This window comes from Melozone crissalis, unplaced genomic scaffold, assembly GCF_028551555.1.
Source record: "Melozone crissalis strain CALT ecotype California unplaced genomic scaffold, PUWL_Pcris_2 ptg000023l_1, whole genome shotgun sequence".
NCBI classification, from domain to species: Eukaryota; Metazoa; Chordata; class Aves; order Passeriformes; family Passerellidae; genus Melozone; species Melozone crissalis.
The window spans coordinates 3,553,654-3,568,352 of NW_026535801.1; the positions used below are offsets into that span (position 1 = coordinate 3,553,654).

A 14,699-nucleotide genomic window follows, 5' to 3' on the forward strand; every position below is an offset into this window, starting at 1 on the left:
ATCTCCAAGTGCAGCTAAAGCTTCTTCTTGCACTAACACACATAATTTAAGGGAAGGGGGACAAGACAGTGAATTAAACAATGTTTACACAGTTATTTTACACTGCACCCAAATGCTTCAAAATCCTCTCCACCTTCCAGGAGATCACCCGGCTTTCCCAGCAGCACCAAGGTTCTCCAAGCTTTCCTTTCTTTTCCCTGCTCCTTTTTTTAACCACCAAAATTGGAAATCTGGCAATGGGAGCCCTTGGCCCAATCTCTGCATTCAGGGCAGAATTTTCCCATGGTTGGGTCTTTTTCCTTCATGAAGAGCAAGGAGAAAGAAGGGAACTGTCCTGGCCATATCCAGGTTCAGCTGTGACACATCCAACTGAATTCCACAGCAATTAGCCAAAGGGAGGAAGAAATATGGAAACACCAGTGGCTGACCTGCTCATAGTGTTTTAGTCATGGATAAAGTGCAGAGGAAGGGGGATTGCAAGGAATCTGGGATGAGGGGAAGGGTTTGGAGGTGCAATGCCCACCACTGCCACAGCCTCCAGAGAAAACAGCTCTGGCTGCTGGGTTTCTGCTGGGATTTATCATGGACTGGGTCACAGCTAGGGCTTGTTTTGTTCCCAACATGCTCCAAGGGTGTGAGGGTTCCAAACAAGCAACAAGAGTGGCTAAACACGAGCCAAGGAGCGGCAAAGGGGTGGAGAATGGAGTGAAAGCATCTGGAACCACGATTCCTGTGGGATCTCCAAGTGCCAGGGGGCCTTGCTTGATTCCGCACCTGGATGGCTCCAGGAGCAGCCTCTGCAAAGTGCAAACACATCCCCTGACAAGCCTGGGAGCTCTCCAAGCCAAGCCCCACCAGGATCCAGCCAAGGAGAGCTTCCTCCACCCCCTGCCTTTCCCCCCTGCCAGGAGTGACTGGGTGACAACAGCCCTGGGTGACCTCAGCCAGCAGGTCCCTTCCAGCTCAGGATATTCTGGGATCTCCTGACCTTCCAAGGGAGCTCTGCCAACTGCAGGGCTGGGAATTCTCCCCACAGACCCACAGTCCACAATACCTCAACACAGTTATGCCAACACTTAGGGGGAAAACCACATTTAGGTTAAAAGCAACCACGCTACCACTTAATTAAAGCAGCACTTGGCTTGCCTGGATGCATAATTTTTCCTGTAATAGACTGGAATTTCCTCTCCTAAAAATATTCTGTGCTTTTTCAAGGGCTGGCCTCAGAAGATTTTTAGGAAAGGACCATGAAATTTGTCCTCCTGCAATCTGCCTGGTTGCCCTTGTTTCTCAAACATCACCCTCAGCCTTGTCAGAGGAAGGTGGCCCAAAGAGAGCATTAAACAATCTACAGAAAATCATCTCAATTAAGGAAAAAAAAAAAAGCCAGCTCTGAAAAGGAATGTGCACTTTGAACCCTGGGTTTGAAACACTGGACTTGTTTTTTGGGATACAAATGCCCTGGATGCTCCTGGGGGGAGCTCTAGCACCTCTGGGATTGCCATTCCCGAATCCCTGCTGCGGCAAAGCTCCTGAGCACCAGCACACAGAGGGGGCTTCACAGCATCCCACATCAGCTGGGCTGTCCCCTCCCTGAGGGACCACCTCCAAGTACCAAATGTCAGGAATGGTGGAGAAGTGGCAGTTCAGACAGACACCTTTTCTGAATTAAAAAAAAAATAAAAAACCTCAAATATTTAGAAGTATCCCAGGGGGAAGGGAATCAGCTGTGTCTGGTGCAGTCAGCCTTGGCTGGCTGGAGAAAGATTCCCTCCCCCAGATACTCAAAGGTCTAGAATACAACAAAGTACAAAAGGACAACACCACCAAAGAGGAGAAGTTGGTCAATATCCCTGTGGTTCCACCTCAAGGCTTGTTTTTCAGCCACAATTTTGCCTCAAATCCATAATTTTTAATTTTTTTGGTTTTCCTTAAGATAACCACGTGGCATTTCTTCTTTTGCATTTTGTCCACATTCAGTTTATTTAGCAACACCTCCTCCCATTTGTGTGCGGAGTGAAACCCAGAGCCCTGAGGAAGAGCACCACCAAAGGTTTGGGAAATACACAGGAGCAGGCAGATCTGCAAATTATTCTGCTGTGTGCACCTCCCTGCCTTCACATAATTGCTCCTTTGCCATCCAATTCAGTTGAGTTTTCAACTTTCTCCATGATAAACCATGCCCCCATCGCCACACTGCCATAAGCCACTTCTAACGAAAAACAACAAAAAAAAAATCACTTTTCTGCCTGCCAAAACCTCTGCTTCCCCACGCCAGAATGCTGCTAGTGGGAGGCAGGAGAAGCTGGGATGCAAGACCAAAATGGCCCAATCAGGTATTAAAAGTTGGAATTGAAAGGAACTGTCCAGGACACTTGCACAAGCCATTTTTCTCGCCGAAAGCAGCCCTGCCCGCCGTGCTGAAGGCTATCAATTCTGAACTTAATCAAATCTGATCTTTCCCCAGCCAGAATGGGCCTTTTTGTCTTGGCTTGTGAAAGCTTCCTGACTTCTGGAGTAAAATATATTTACAGTGCTGAGGAACAGCCTCTTTTCTCCTTCCTAAATGCTTTTTTTTTCTTTCCCTGATCTCCTTCTGATATGTTGTTCCTCACAGGCTTTGGAAAGAAGAGTTCACTGCTGGGAATATTATCAATGTACAATAATGATCTGTAACCCACAGATCCTACCTAGTTGCACATTATTTAGTTCACATCCATTACAGTTTATAAATTAACAGAGATGTAATTTTCTGTACAAAAAAAAAAAAATCAATGTATATTTACGGTCCTTTTTTTTATTCAAATAGATTTTAAATACATAGAATCTAGAGACACAATACAAAAATCTGTATAAGTTAGGCAATGCATCACAGGAGTGACCAAAAAACTCAACACAATTTACCTTGGCAAAATGACAGAACCTATTTCTGCTGGCTGAAAACATAAAAAAAAAAATTTAAAAAAAATTAGCCTTTATGCATTTATTAATTTCACCAAACGCACTTGAAATGTTGTTTTCCACAGCGGTATTCATTATTCCTTTTTGTGTTTCAGGCTTACCCTTATTTATTTTTTCCATTTTGTTTTTACACCAAGGAGACTGCAGTCAAATAACACTCAGCAACTCATTTCCTCTCTTTGGACTGAAAAATTAAACAGATACTAAATTATGACAGTGAATTTAGAAAGGAGGGCTCCAAGGGCTCGAAAGAACATGTCTGAGATAATATGATGCTTCTAAGAATATTGCAATCACATCCAAGCAATCACCGAAGCGTGCCATGTAACTACCTCCTCAGCTAATATGCTTTTTTCTCCGTGATGACTAATCATGTTCTATTAAACAGCAGTAATGCTGGAAGAACTCAACTATACAAGTGTAATGAAGCCAGTATTCTCCCCGGACAGATTAGCTACAACTGATTTGACACATACCATCATAGGAGCTTCAAACCTGACAAACTCTGTGCTTGCTTCTGATTTATGCCGTCAAGCTCTTCGGGAGAAGAGAATGGAAATCCAGGCGCCGCAGAGGTGAAATGTTCTGATGTGCTTCACTGTCACTTAGGGAAAGTCACCGTCTCTCCTTCCTTCTTTCCTTCTTTCTTTCCTTCCTTCCGCTCCGGCTCGCCTCTCCCTGCGGTGCCGGTGCCACCCGGCACGGCCCCCAAACCCAGGGCCTGCCCGGCACGGCCCCCAAACCCAGGGCCTGCCCGCAGCCCCCGCGCTCCTCCCGGGCCCCCCGCGCTCCGCTGGCACTTGGGATGGACGCAGGGAAAAGGGAGGAGGAGGAGGAGAGGCAGCGGACTCACAGAGCGGAGCTGCGATGGTGATGGAGGAATGTGAGGCTGCGGCCGCCGCCGGGCTCAGCCAAAGCGCTCCCCTCAGATGATGGTGGGCATCCTCCCGCCGCTGTTGTTGCGGTTGTTGTTCTTCCTGGACAGGTTTGGGGTGGCCATGAGGGCGAAGCGCTCGTCGGGGCAGCCGTACTGCAGCAGCACGTCGATGCACTCCTGGCTGGAGGCCTGGCGGGCGTAGGCCAGCGCCGTGTTCCCGTGGGCGTCGCGCGCCATCACGTCCACGCCGTACTGCGGGGTGACAAGAGGGGGAATCACAAACCACAAATGTCACCTGAGCTTTGGGAGCTGGGGTGTGACAATTTGGGGAGGGGGTCTGGGATTGGAGGTGAGGGAGGGTGAGGGAGCAGCCTGGCAACAAGAGCACGGCAGCGCTGAGCCACATACGGAAAAAATGTTTCTGAGGGAGGGATAAAATCTGCCCTAGCAGACTCCAAGCTAAGGGAATCTCTCCTTCCTCCTTTCCCATGCTCTCCTTCGCTTTCCAACAAGCAGCAGAGAGGCAGAAATGTGCTTTTCTACCACCCTCTGAAAGCATGCAGTGAGGAACACCCACCCCGAGGCCATGGTGCCCTGAACCCCTCCAGGAGCATCTCTGGCCCATCCTGCTGAGGGACACAGTCCCTAGCAGGAGTCCTTACCCACATGAGGAGGCCATGAAGCCCTCCAGGAGCAGCCCTGGCCCATCCTGATAGAGGGCAGCAAGTCCTTACCCAGATGAGGAGCTTCAGCAGCTCCACCCTGAGGCCATGGTGCCCTGAAGCCCTCCAGGAGCAGCTCCAGCCCATCCTCCTGAGGGAGGGCAACGAGTCCCTACCCATGTGAAAAATGCATATTTTGTGATTGGCTTTTCACAAGTATTAAAATGACTATTATACGTCTTGTGTTAGAAAGTGATGCTGTATTAATTCTCTTAAGTAGTGTGTTAAATATAGTTTTAGGTTATAAAAGATGTTAAAATAGAAACAATGCTATGTAGGATACTTTTTTTAAAGAAAGGACTCGCAGCAAGATAGCAGCCACAGGACATCTGAATCTTTCAGAGAAAGAGAATTTATTGCCCTCTTATCAGAAGAAACGAACTTCTTCCCACCTCGAAGGCACCGTTAGGATTCAGAGGAAGAAGTTGAGGATGACCAGACGGAATCCTGTGTTTGAATGGAATTTATGCATCATGTATGAAGTGTATGTATATGCAACATATAAGGTTTTTTTTTTTTAAGGGTTAATGCTCTGTTAACGTGGGTCCTTTTTCGGGTTAGTGCTTGTACCGGGACGTCCATAACTCTTTGGTTCTATTGTCTCCTATTGTCCTAATTCAAATTGTCCAAATTATCATTGCTCTAATTGCATGACTATTTTCACAACCATTTTATTACTATTAAACTTCTAAAATTTAAAAAAAACAAGCGATTGGCGTTTTTCACACCCACAGGAGGAGCTGCAGCAGCACCACCCTGAGGCCATGGTGTCATGAACCCCTCCAGGAGCAGCTCTGGCCCATCCTCCTGAGGGACACAGCCCCTGGCAGGAGTCCTCACCCACATGAGGAGGCCGTGAAGCTCTCCAGGAGCAGCTCTGGCCCATCCTGCTAAGGGAGGGCAGCGAGTCCTTGCCCACATGAGGAGGCCATGAATCCCTTCAGGAGCAGCCCTGGCCCACCCTCCCGAGGGCCCCAGCCCTGGCAGGAGCCCTTACCCAGATGAGGAGCTGCAGCAGCACCACGTTGCCCTTGCGGCAGGCCAGGTGCAGGGCCGTGCGCCCGTCGCCGTCGCCGCAGGTCTCGTTGACCTCGTCGCGCGTGCCGTGGGCCAGCAGCAGGATCACCGTCCTCAAGTCCTCCTCAGCCGTGGCCCTCAGGAGGTGCTGGCCCAGAGAGAGCTCCAGGCACTGCAGAGGGGCGAGGAAAAGCTTCTGCTCGTACTTGGCGCGTATCCAGAGCTCTTTTTCTTCCCTAGGGGAGCCAGAGGGGACAGGTCACTCTCAGCTGGTGTTGCAGCCCACAGTGCTCAAGCAACAAGGAGGTTGTTTCCCCTTTCAAATTTATGTCAAGAAAGCCCTCACAGGAACAGTTCAGCCAAACCTTAGGAGCAGTTCACCCAAACCTTGTATTTTTAGCAATATTTGTGTTGTCCACCTTGCTGTTCCAGCGCTCAGGACCCTCCTTGATGGATGCTGTGCCAGCATCCATGGGGTTGGAAGATCACAACAGCCAGGAGGTCTTAAAAAGCCCTGGGCCAGCAAGAGTTCAGGGCAAGAGCTCTCACTTTGGTCACAAAGACACGACAAGGTTCCACTTCAAGGCTGGAAAACACAGTGCAAAAAAAATGCACCCAATTTCTGTAACCCAGACCAGAAGTAACCAAATGGGGGCTTTGTCCCCCTCCAAACTGAGTAATGCTCCCAAAGGCATAAGGATGATTCCTCTTGTTTTGCCAAAATTCAAACCAGTGCTTTGAAGCACCTTTTCCTCCTGATATATCAAAGAGCCATGAGAAGCTTTCTGGTGCTATCAGGTTACAGCAGAACAAGGACTACAAACAAGGCCCTCCACTCGCCCCATTTCAAAAATTACCATACAATTACATGATCTGAGAACAGCAGCCCCAGACAAAAAAGTCCCATTTAGAGGTCCCTCAGGTAATCTGCTCAGCCTGTGAAAACCACAAACATCACCTGAGCCAGGCAACTGGGTCCTGGTGACAGATTCTCTCCTCTGGAGTACAAAAGGCCAAGCTCTGTTTACGCCTTTCAGCCGTGTTTACACTGCTCCCAGTAATCTAGTGTCAGGTTAGCCCTAATCTGTTTTTAAATACTTATGTAAACATCTCCTTCCACCAGCAAATCTGGATTAGTTTTGCATCATTTCCTGGGACATGTGGAGTGACCTTGCTGTGACCTGCCTGGATGCTTTCAGGCACAGCTTCCCAAAGCAGGCACAGCTTCCCTGCTCTGGCCACAGTTTGCCCCACTAAGAGGGCCAGGCCTTTTCTTCAGAGCAAAAGTGCAAACAGAAAATTAGCACAGAGAGTGCTTCTTTTACCTCAAGCCTCTGAATGGCTCCTGCAAAACTAAAAGACACACGAAAAAAAAAAAGCCCCCCCACAACCCATTTGGGCAGTTGCAAATTAACCTTTGATGGCAGGATCTGATAAATGGAGTATGGCTGCAGGTATTCCAGATGGAGAGGAGGAAGAAAAGGAGTTCTGTTATCAGAATCTTTAATTCATGGTTTTTCTAATTACATTTTTTTAAGGTAAAAAGCTGAACTGGAACCAGTGCCATGAAAGGGATAAACTAACACATAATTATCTACAATAAAATGGGCATTCTTGCAACAACTCTGCTCCCAATATCCAGCTAGATTATCTTCAAGGATGTTAGCAAAGATCTCAGATGATTTTTAAACTCACACAGAGGTACTGAGAGTATAACCAACACATCCACTCCATGTTTAAAAAGTGCCAGACTGGAAAATGAGGTGACTCAACCTGCGCTGTTCACCCACAATAATGCATACCAGGGCTCTGGAAATTTGTTTTTCATATGTCCATACATCCTAAAGGCAAAATACTCCTCAGATATGTAAGCAATATATTTTTTTTAGCTTAGTGAAGGGTCTGCAAATGAAACTCCCTCTCCCCCAGACCATCTTTGGAGTGAGAGAAACTTTTGACTCCTATCAGAGCACGGGTGGCTCAAGAAAAAGTCCCTTCCTATCGAGAAAAAAAGCTGTTTGACACAAATCTCCCACTTCCAATCGCCATTCAGCCTAAACTGTAACAGTGAGGCTAAAAGGAGAGAATAACTGCTTAGTTCAGGCAGAGGCTCTCCAAGCTTGAGGCTGGCAGGTTCAAAAACCTATCAGCACCAATTTCACATTTGCTGTGTGTTGTGTGGGCAACCCTGATGCTCCTGGAAGGATGCAAGAAAGAGAGACAGGGATATCCCAGTCCTGTTCAGCTTTGTCCTACTGCCTCAAAAGGCTGGGGAAAGAAGAGGAACCTCTTTAAAAGCCAATGTCACAGGAAGGGGAATGTGCTGCCACCTGCCTCAGTGCTGGGCACCAAATGAATTCACTCAGTAAGGTCCAGTTCCACCTCTGGAGCCACATCAAGGATTGTGGTGGAATTATAAATCAAAATAAAGGTGTTTCAGAGGCCCCAGACATTTGGGGCAGCACATCACTGACATCAGTATGGAGTGGGATTCAGGTCTTTTTCAGCAGTACTAACTGGGCACGAGGAAGATTTGGATGTTAGGGATGAAAACAAAACCTCATCAGAGGTGGGAGGAAAAGTACACTGGACTACACCTCATGGACAGCCACAACACACAGGGATTGCTCTCCAACGAGCATGTCCACAATCATCCTGCCTCCATCTCTGGCACAAACCCCTTCATTTAGATGGGAAGTCCTGGGGACTTTCCTGCTCCACTGCTTGCATTCATCTCAGAAACCCTGACAACAAGACATAAATACTGCAATTGTTACTCTGATGCCCCAGTTTCACTTCTGGGATCCACAGCTTGTCTTGGTTGAGGTCTCATTTCCCCCAAGGAAGGCCAGTCCAAGAGCAGAGTTGTCAGCAGTAGATCACTTAACCTCATTGCAGTTCCCTGGAGGACCACTGCTCACATCCCCTGTTAGTTAATGAGCTAAAAAATGAATTATTGGAGCGGTCAGCAATAAGCAGGAAGAGGAGGCACAGTGTTTCATTTCAGCCAGCACTGACATACCTTTAAATAAATCAACTGAAGAAGAGCATGAGGAAGTGTGAGGGAGAGCAACTCATCAGGAGAAAGACACTGAACCAGTCCCTAAAATAAAGGCTAGTAAATATTGCCCTCTTTTCCTCCCTTAATTGCAAGCCTGGCAATTCTAAAGGACCCTCTCCGTACCAGGCACTTCCAGCTGTAGTAGTCAAAGCCAAACCAGGACTCTTTCAGTAAACTTTCACCAGTGGAGTCCTTGTCTCAGGAGCAAATCAAAGCTGCTGTGCTGTAGAGGGAACATATTCATGTGCTCTGATGGTCCCAATGACACCAAACACTGGAGGAGGTCTGAGCTGCCTCTTCCTCATATTCAGAAAAACGAATACATTATGAGCTCCTTGATAAACTTAGAGAAATGAGCAACAGAGCCCTAAGGTCAGAAGTTCTTTGAGCCTTTTCTCTCTAAATATCTGTGTTCAAACCCTGATCTGTATCTGCTGGTGCAGACTCCAAACCTCACTGAGCTTGCCCCTCACACAAGGGGCACATACAGCAGAAAATCACTGCAAAACACCCCACAGAACCAGGAATGAGTCACCAATGTTGTCCAGAAAGTGCCACCAAGCTCTCTGCTCCTGCAGGAGCCTCCATCACTCGTGAACCCCAAGAACACACAGTGGTGTGAACAACAAAATCCCTGCTGCAGCAGCAGCACTGTACACAGGTAAAAGGTTATTAGAAACAGATGAAAATTTCAGTTCTCCGTTTATTTTGATCTAATTAGGTGCTTGCTTCTCAAGATAATGTCCAATTATTTAAATTACTCTGCCAGCCACATCACATCATTATTATGTGGAAACATAAATACTGGGCACTGGAAGGGGGGAAGGTAAGCAGGGAGCATCAGAGAAGAGGAAAAGCAGATTTGCTTCCAGCACAGCCTCGCTCCAGGAGCTGCCCTGTGCTCCCCAGCTGTGGGCTTGCACTGGAGATGCTCCTTGAGGAGCCCACATCCCACACAGCTCAGCCCCATCATGTGCTGCACTGGGTTTTCCACCCTACCAATGCCATCAGAAGCCTCATCCTGCTGGTACCCACCCTCCATCCCGACTCCTCCTCGCTCCCATTCACCTCTGCCTTCACCTCCACTTGCCCCTCACAGATATTTGGTGGAGTCACATCAGCAGGCAAACAAGAAGAGGATGTGCAGGGTGGGAAAAGAAGTGGTGCTCATGCAGCGACCCAGAACTGCCTGAGTGGGCAACAGCACGTGGCTGGAGAGCCTGGGAATTGGCCATCAGAATTCCACAGCTCCAGAGCAAGAGCAGCCTTGCTCTTCCCAAAGCATGACTAAAAGAATGACTAAAATGTCATGTCGTTATCCAGAGTTACTCACCACTTGTTAAAAAGCTGGAAAAAATTCTGAAGGTTGAATTTAGAAAGACAGTGGACAGCAGGTATTTACCATGGCCCAGCATTGATTTCCCACCACCAGAAATGAGAGCAGGCTCCTTACAGGTGCTTTGAAGTGAAGTTTTATCCTCCACACCTCTGACAACACTGAAAAGCTCCTGATTTTTTTTCATCCTTTCTTCTCTCCTGCTACAGGAACTAATTCTGTAAGGGAAGAGGCCTCTCAGTGGTGTCTCCACGGTGGCTGTGCAGGTGCTGTGCCCGTGTGTTGCCATTTCTGGTTGCTCACTGAAGTACAACCCTTTAACGCCGTGGTAACCTGGCCAGCTCAGCAAGAGCTCTGCCAAATTTCCTCTCCTGTTGGCCAGCTGACAAGGTTAATGTGTCTCTTCCAAGAAAATGAAGTAAATCTAAGCCACTGCACCTCCCAAACTCCTGGAAGAGCCCCAGGATGTGTCATTAGCTTCGTGGTCCAGCACACAAGGAGCACATATCACCTAATGACCAGCTGCATGTGTGGGGCTTCCCCATTAAACATGATCCCAAAAAATGGCACTGCTTTGGACAGGGCTGGCGATGCAGGCTTGGGATGGGTAAAAGGAAAACACTGAGGGTGGGGGCAGGATTGCAATGTTGGAGAAAGGTTAAACGCAATTAAAATGATGCTTTTAATTGCAACAGCAAAAGCGGGGAGGAGAAGAAGAGAGGGCGAGAAGAAAGGGGCTAGCAGCAAGGAATTTCCAAAGTGCCTTCCTGCCCCGAGCAAAGCAGGAACTGGGAGGAGAGGCATGGAAGAGGGGCTGGGAACAATGTGCTGAGAAAACACAGGGGCTTCCTCTCTCTCTGCAGGACAAGACCCCTCTGCTGCATTGCAAAGGCAGCGCTGGGCAGCTGAGCGGCTCCGCGCCCCGCATGCCTCCCCGCCCCGCCGCGTTGCTAAGGGGGAAGGCACGAGCCCACCGGGAATATCCAGGTCCCTGGCAAACAAGAGGGCTCCAGACAGCAAACAAAGACCGATGGGTATTTATCCCTTAATTACTGAGAGCTTTGAAGAAACCCACTGTAAATCCCGCCCGACCGGGGAACGGAGCGCAATTTATGCGCGCCGGGGCAAAGAGGAAATAAATATCTCTCTGGCTCCTGATCAATATTATGAGTGTTTTGCCAACCTACAGGGTGTTTTATGAGCTGTAAGGACAGAAAGGGATCATTAATAATTAAATAAAGTCTATCTATTAAGCTTATTACTTCTCACAAGTTAAACATCCCTGATGGACGAAGGGCAGCCCCATAGGAAAGCGTGGATCAGCCAGCCCGTGTCCTGCCTTGGACTCTGGTCCAAGTGAGCAGTGTGGTAACCCAGCCTGGAAATGATTTAGGTGCTGTCTGATGGGCAACTTATCTGCCTGAGGACTGTGTTCAACACACTCTTCAAATTTTGGTCCAGGAGACAGACAATTCAGTGCTGCAAAGTCATGCCAAATTCAGGTTACTTCTACTCTCAGTCCTTTTCAACCAAACCAAATGGCACAAATCCCTGAAAGAGTTCAAGGCTAGGATCTGAGCCCCCTGGGATGCTGGAAGCTGTCCCTACCCATGGCAGGAGGTTGGAAGGAGATGATCTTGGTCCTTTCCAACCCTCACCATTCCAGGATCCTGTGAAATGAGGGCGGTTTCCCACCAGCAGCACCTCGCACTGTCAGGGACTCGTTTCCTGCAGCCCCCAGCTCTGGACCTTCTCCACCATTAACTCTCCTATTCAATTTTTCAGTTTTCCTTTCACAGCTGTGTGTTTCAGGGAAAAAAAAAAAGCAAGCCCTGCTGTGTGTGAGGGACAGAGATCACTCATTTGTGCAGAGCTCAACGTGCTTCTCAAATTAATCACGGCTTGCCTGCCACTTACCAGGATCATCATTACTTGGATTTGGAGGAGTTCCTCCACCTTTTTCCTTCTCTCCTGACAGCATTCCCCTACACAGGGCTCCAAACCAGCTGCTATTTCTGCACTTGTGGGTTACCCCTCCATGGAGTAAGCAGCAGCACTCCTTGAAGCATTAATACACCCACAGGATTTATCACTGCCCAACATTAACGACCAGCCTGGCCAAGACATCAAGGTTTACTGACTTCAGGCCTTTCAGATAAATACCCTTCAATTGTGGGCTCTGATTTATCACAGAAAATTGCAGCCAACTTCTGTTTTCATTGCATGACACTCCATCTAATAATTTTTAAGGTTTCCTCGATAAAATATATCACACCTGAGGTTTACTCCGTGTAAAGTTAAGGAAAAACTGTGACATACAACAGCAGGGGATACTGTGGGTACTAAGATAAGGCTTATTAAGTTGAGAATAAAGATCCTAAGGGTGACAACTCTAAGCCCAGCAAGTTGTTTAAATCTTTTCTTAATAAAATACCAGGTTTTTCCTTTGTTCTGTACCATTATGTGAAATGAAAACAGTCCCTAGAGATTTAATAAAAACCTTGAAGAAGCCACAAGTTGTCCTTTTCCTCTAACCGCAAAAGCCCTAGAATTTTTTGAAACAGCATTGCCAGTGACATTTCAGAGGGAAAACCCTAACAATGGTAAACTCTAAGGATTTAGAGCTCACCCCAGTCCTGAGATCACAAAGACTATTAGAAGTCTGGAACACCTCTGCTATGAGGAGAGGCTGAGAGGATTGGGAATGTTTCCATTTACTGGTTAGTCAACCTCAACACTTGGGCACACCACAAATATTACCTAAAAAAAGCCAAAAGCTGCAACAGTTGCACAGAAATGCTAAAACCAAGGAGTATATTTGCTTCTTGCCTGTTTTCAGTAATAAATATATATATATATATATATATATATATATATATGCAGGGAATAGTAATTGGAAACACGTACCTAATGCATTTCATTACTCGTGTGTAACCACACTTAACCTGATGTCTTAAGTGTATAAATCAAACTGCATTGTGCCAGTACCTAAACACAGACTGGAAATTTCAATTTGCCATTTGATTTACAGTCACTCAGGTCAGAAGATTCCATTAATCTCCAATTTGTTAACACTAATTTTCTCCTACAGCAAGGCCTTGCTCAATGCAGCAGTGTTTTAAGTGGAGCTCAGGAAACCATTACTTACTAAAAAAAAAAAAAAAAGAAAGAAAAAAGAAAAAGGAAATTACCTTCTCTTTTGTGTTTTTGGGGTGCCCTGACGTTGGAAGGAAATGATGAATTGATGAATCTGACTCCATGCTGTTAAAAGGCTAATTTATTATTTTATTATCTATATTATATTAAAGATTGCTGTAATAAAACTATACTAAAGAATACAGAAAGGATACAGACAGAAGGCTAAAAGATAATAATGAAAAACCCATGACTCTCTCCTCAGAGTCCAACACAGCTTGGCCATAATTGGCCAATAAGTAAAAACAATTCACAGGAGAAACCAATGAAACAACCACCTGTTGGTAAACCATGTCCAAAGCAGCAAAGCACAGGAGAAGCAAATCAGATAATTCTTGTTTTCATTAATTCTTGTTTTCACTTTTCTCTGAGGCTTCTGAGCTTCCCAGAAGAAGAATCCTGGGCAAAGAGATTTTTCCAGAAATTATGGCGGTGACACTTCTCCAAGGCGGCGGATGGGGAATGACACACAAATACTGCAAGGCATAAATCTCAATAGTGTGTGCCAGGAGGGAGATGGAGCGAGGTGGCTGTGTGAGTGTCCCCATGGCTGAGCAGTGTGGCATGCAGCAGGGCTGTGCTCCTGCCATCACACAGCATTAGGGATACCACAACAGTGCCTGATGTGAGCGGCTCCGGAACGCGGCCCGCGGCAAACACGGCGAGGAAGAGAAATGGAGCTCCTCCTCTGCTCGCCCTGCTGGGAAGTGGAGGAGCAGCAGAACTGAGAGTGCCTTAAAAATAATGAGGGAAGGGGGAAAAAAACACTTGGAGGGGGTTGACAGACTTGCAGAGCAGAAAGATGTGGGAATCCATAAAATCAGGGCATTTTGGGAAAGCTACAAAAGGCAGGCCTCAGAGACAGCAGAAGTGTGATTACAGTTAAGCAGTAGCCATGAGATTTGTCAGCAGAAAAATTATGTAAAAAGTAGAATAGTAAGGACAAAAAGTAGAAAAGTAAGAAAAGTATAACAATGGTCTATGTATTACCGCTTGGCTAGAGTAACTCCCTAAGCTACAGAAAAGTTTATCTACCAAGATATTAGGAAGTTCTAAGCTTAATAATGGAGCCCTGTGGATTGTGTTTTAATGCTTACAAGGAGGTATTGTATTCAAAATAAGGAAGCATTGTTTCACTGAAGGTATGTGTGCTTACAGTGGTTGGATAGAACTACTGTCAATATGCTTTTGCTTTCTGTGATTGGTCAAAAAATTTTTAAAGTAAGTTGTAACTTAAGGTTCTTTGTCTGCTGGTGGGGCTGTGAGCTGCTGGCATCTTCCCATTGCCATAACCATGGAATGAAACTGGTGCTGGAAGATAAACAGCTCGAGACGTGTTCCCCAGCAGTCCCGTCCCATTGGTGATTTGTGCAGAGACCCCGGCCAGCAATAGAAAGAGGTCTCAAATTAACATTTGCTTGAGGCTTCCATCATAGAATCAATAAGGTGAGAAAAGACCTCTAGGATCATTGAGTCCAACTGATCCAAAATGGTAAAAACACGCTGTGGGCTCCAGGAGAAGCCAATCTT

General features: G+C 46.8%; 1 protein-coding gene across 10 annotated transcripts in view; it reads right to left on the minus strand.

Annotated features, from left to right (window-relative positions):
* Window positions 1-2,758: 2,758 nt before the first annotated feature.
* The window catches only part of AGAP1 (ArfGAP with GTPase domain, ankyrin repeat and PH domain 1), a 321,395-nt gene continuing 309,454 nt past the window's right edge, over window positions 2,759-14,699 (minus strand). For all 10 annotated transcript variants that reach the window (XM_054277889.1, XM_054277883.1, XM_054277881.1 and 7 more), the window contains 2 exons: window positions 5,558-5,813; window positions 2,759-4,090 (listed from right to left, as the gene is read on the minus strand). In XM_054277889.1, the coding sequence (XP_054133864.1) occupies window positions 3,887-4,090; window positions 5,558-5,813 (460 nt within the window). In that variant the 3' untranslated portion in view covers window positions 2,759-3,886. The remainder of the gene's footprint in view (window positions 4,091-5,557; window positions 5,814-14,699) is intronic.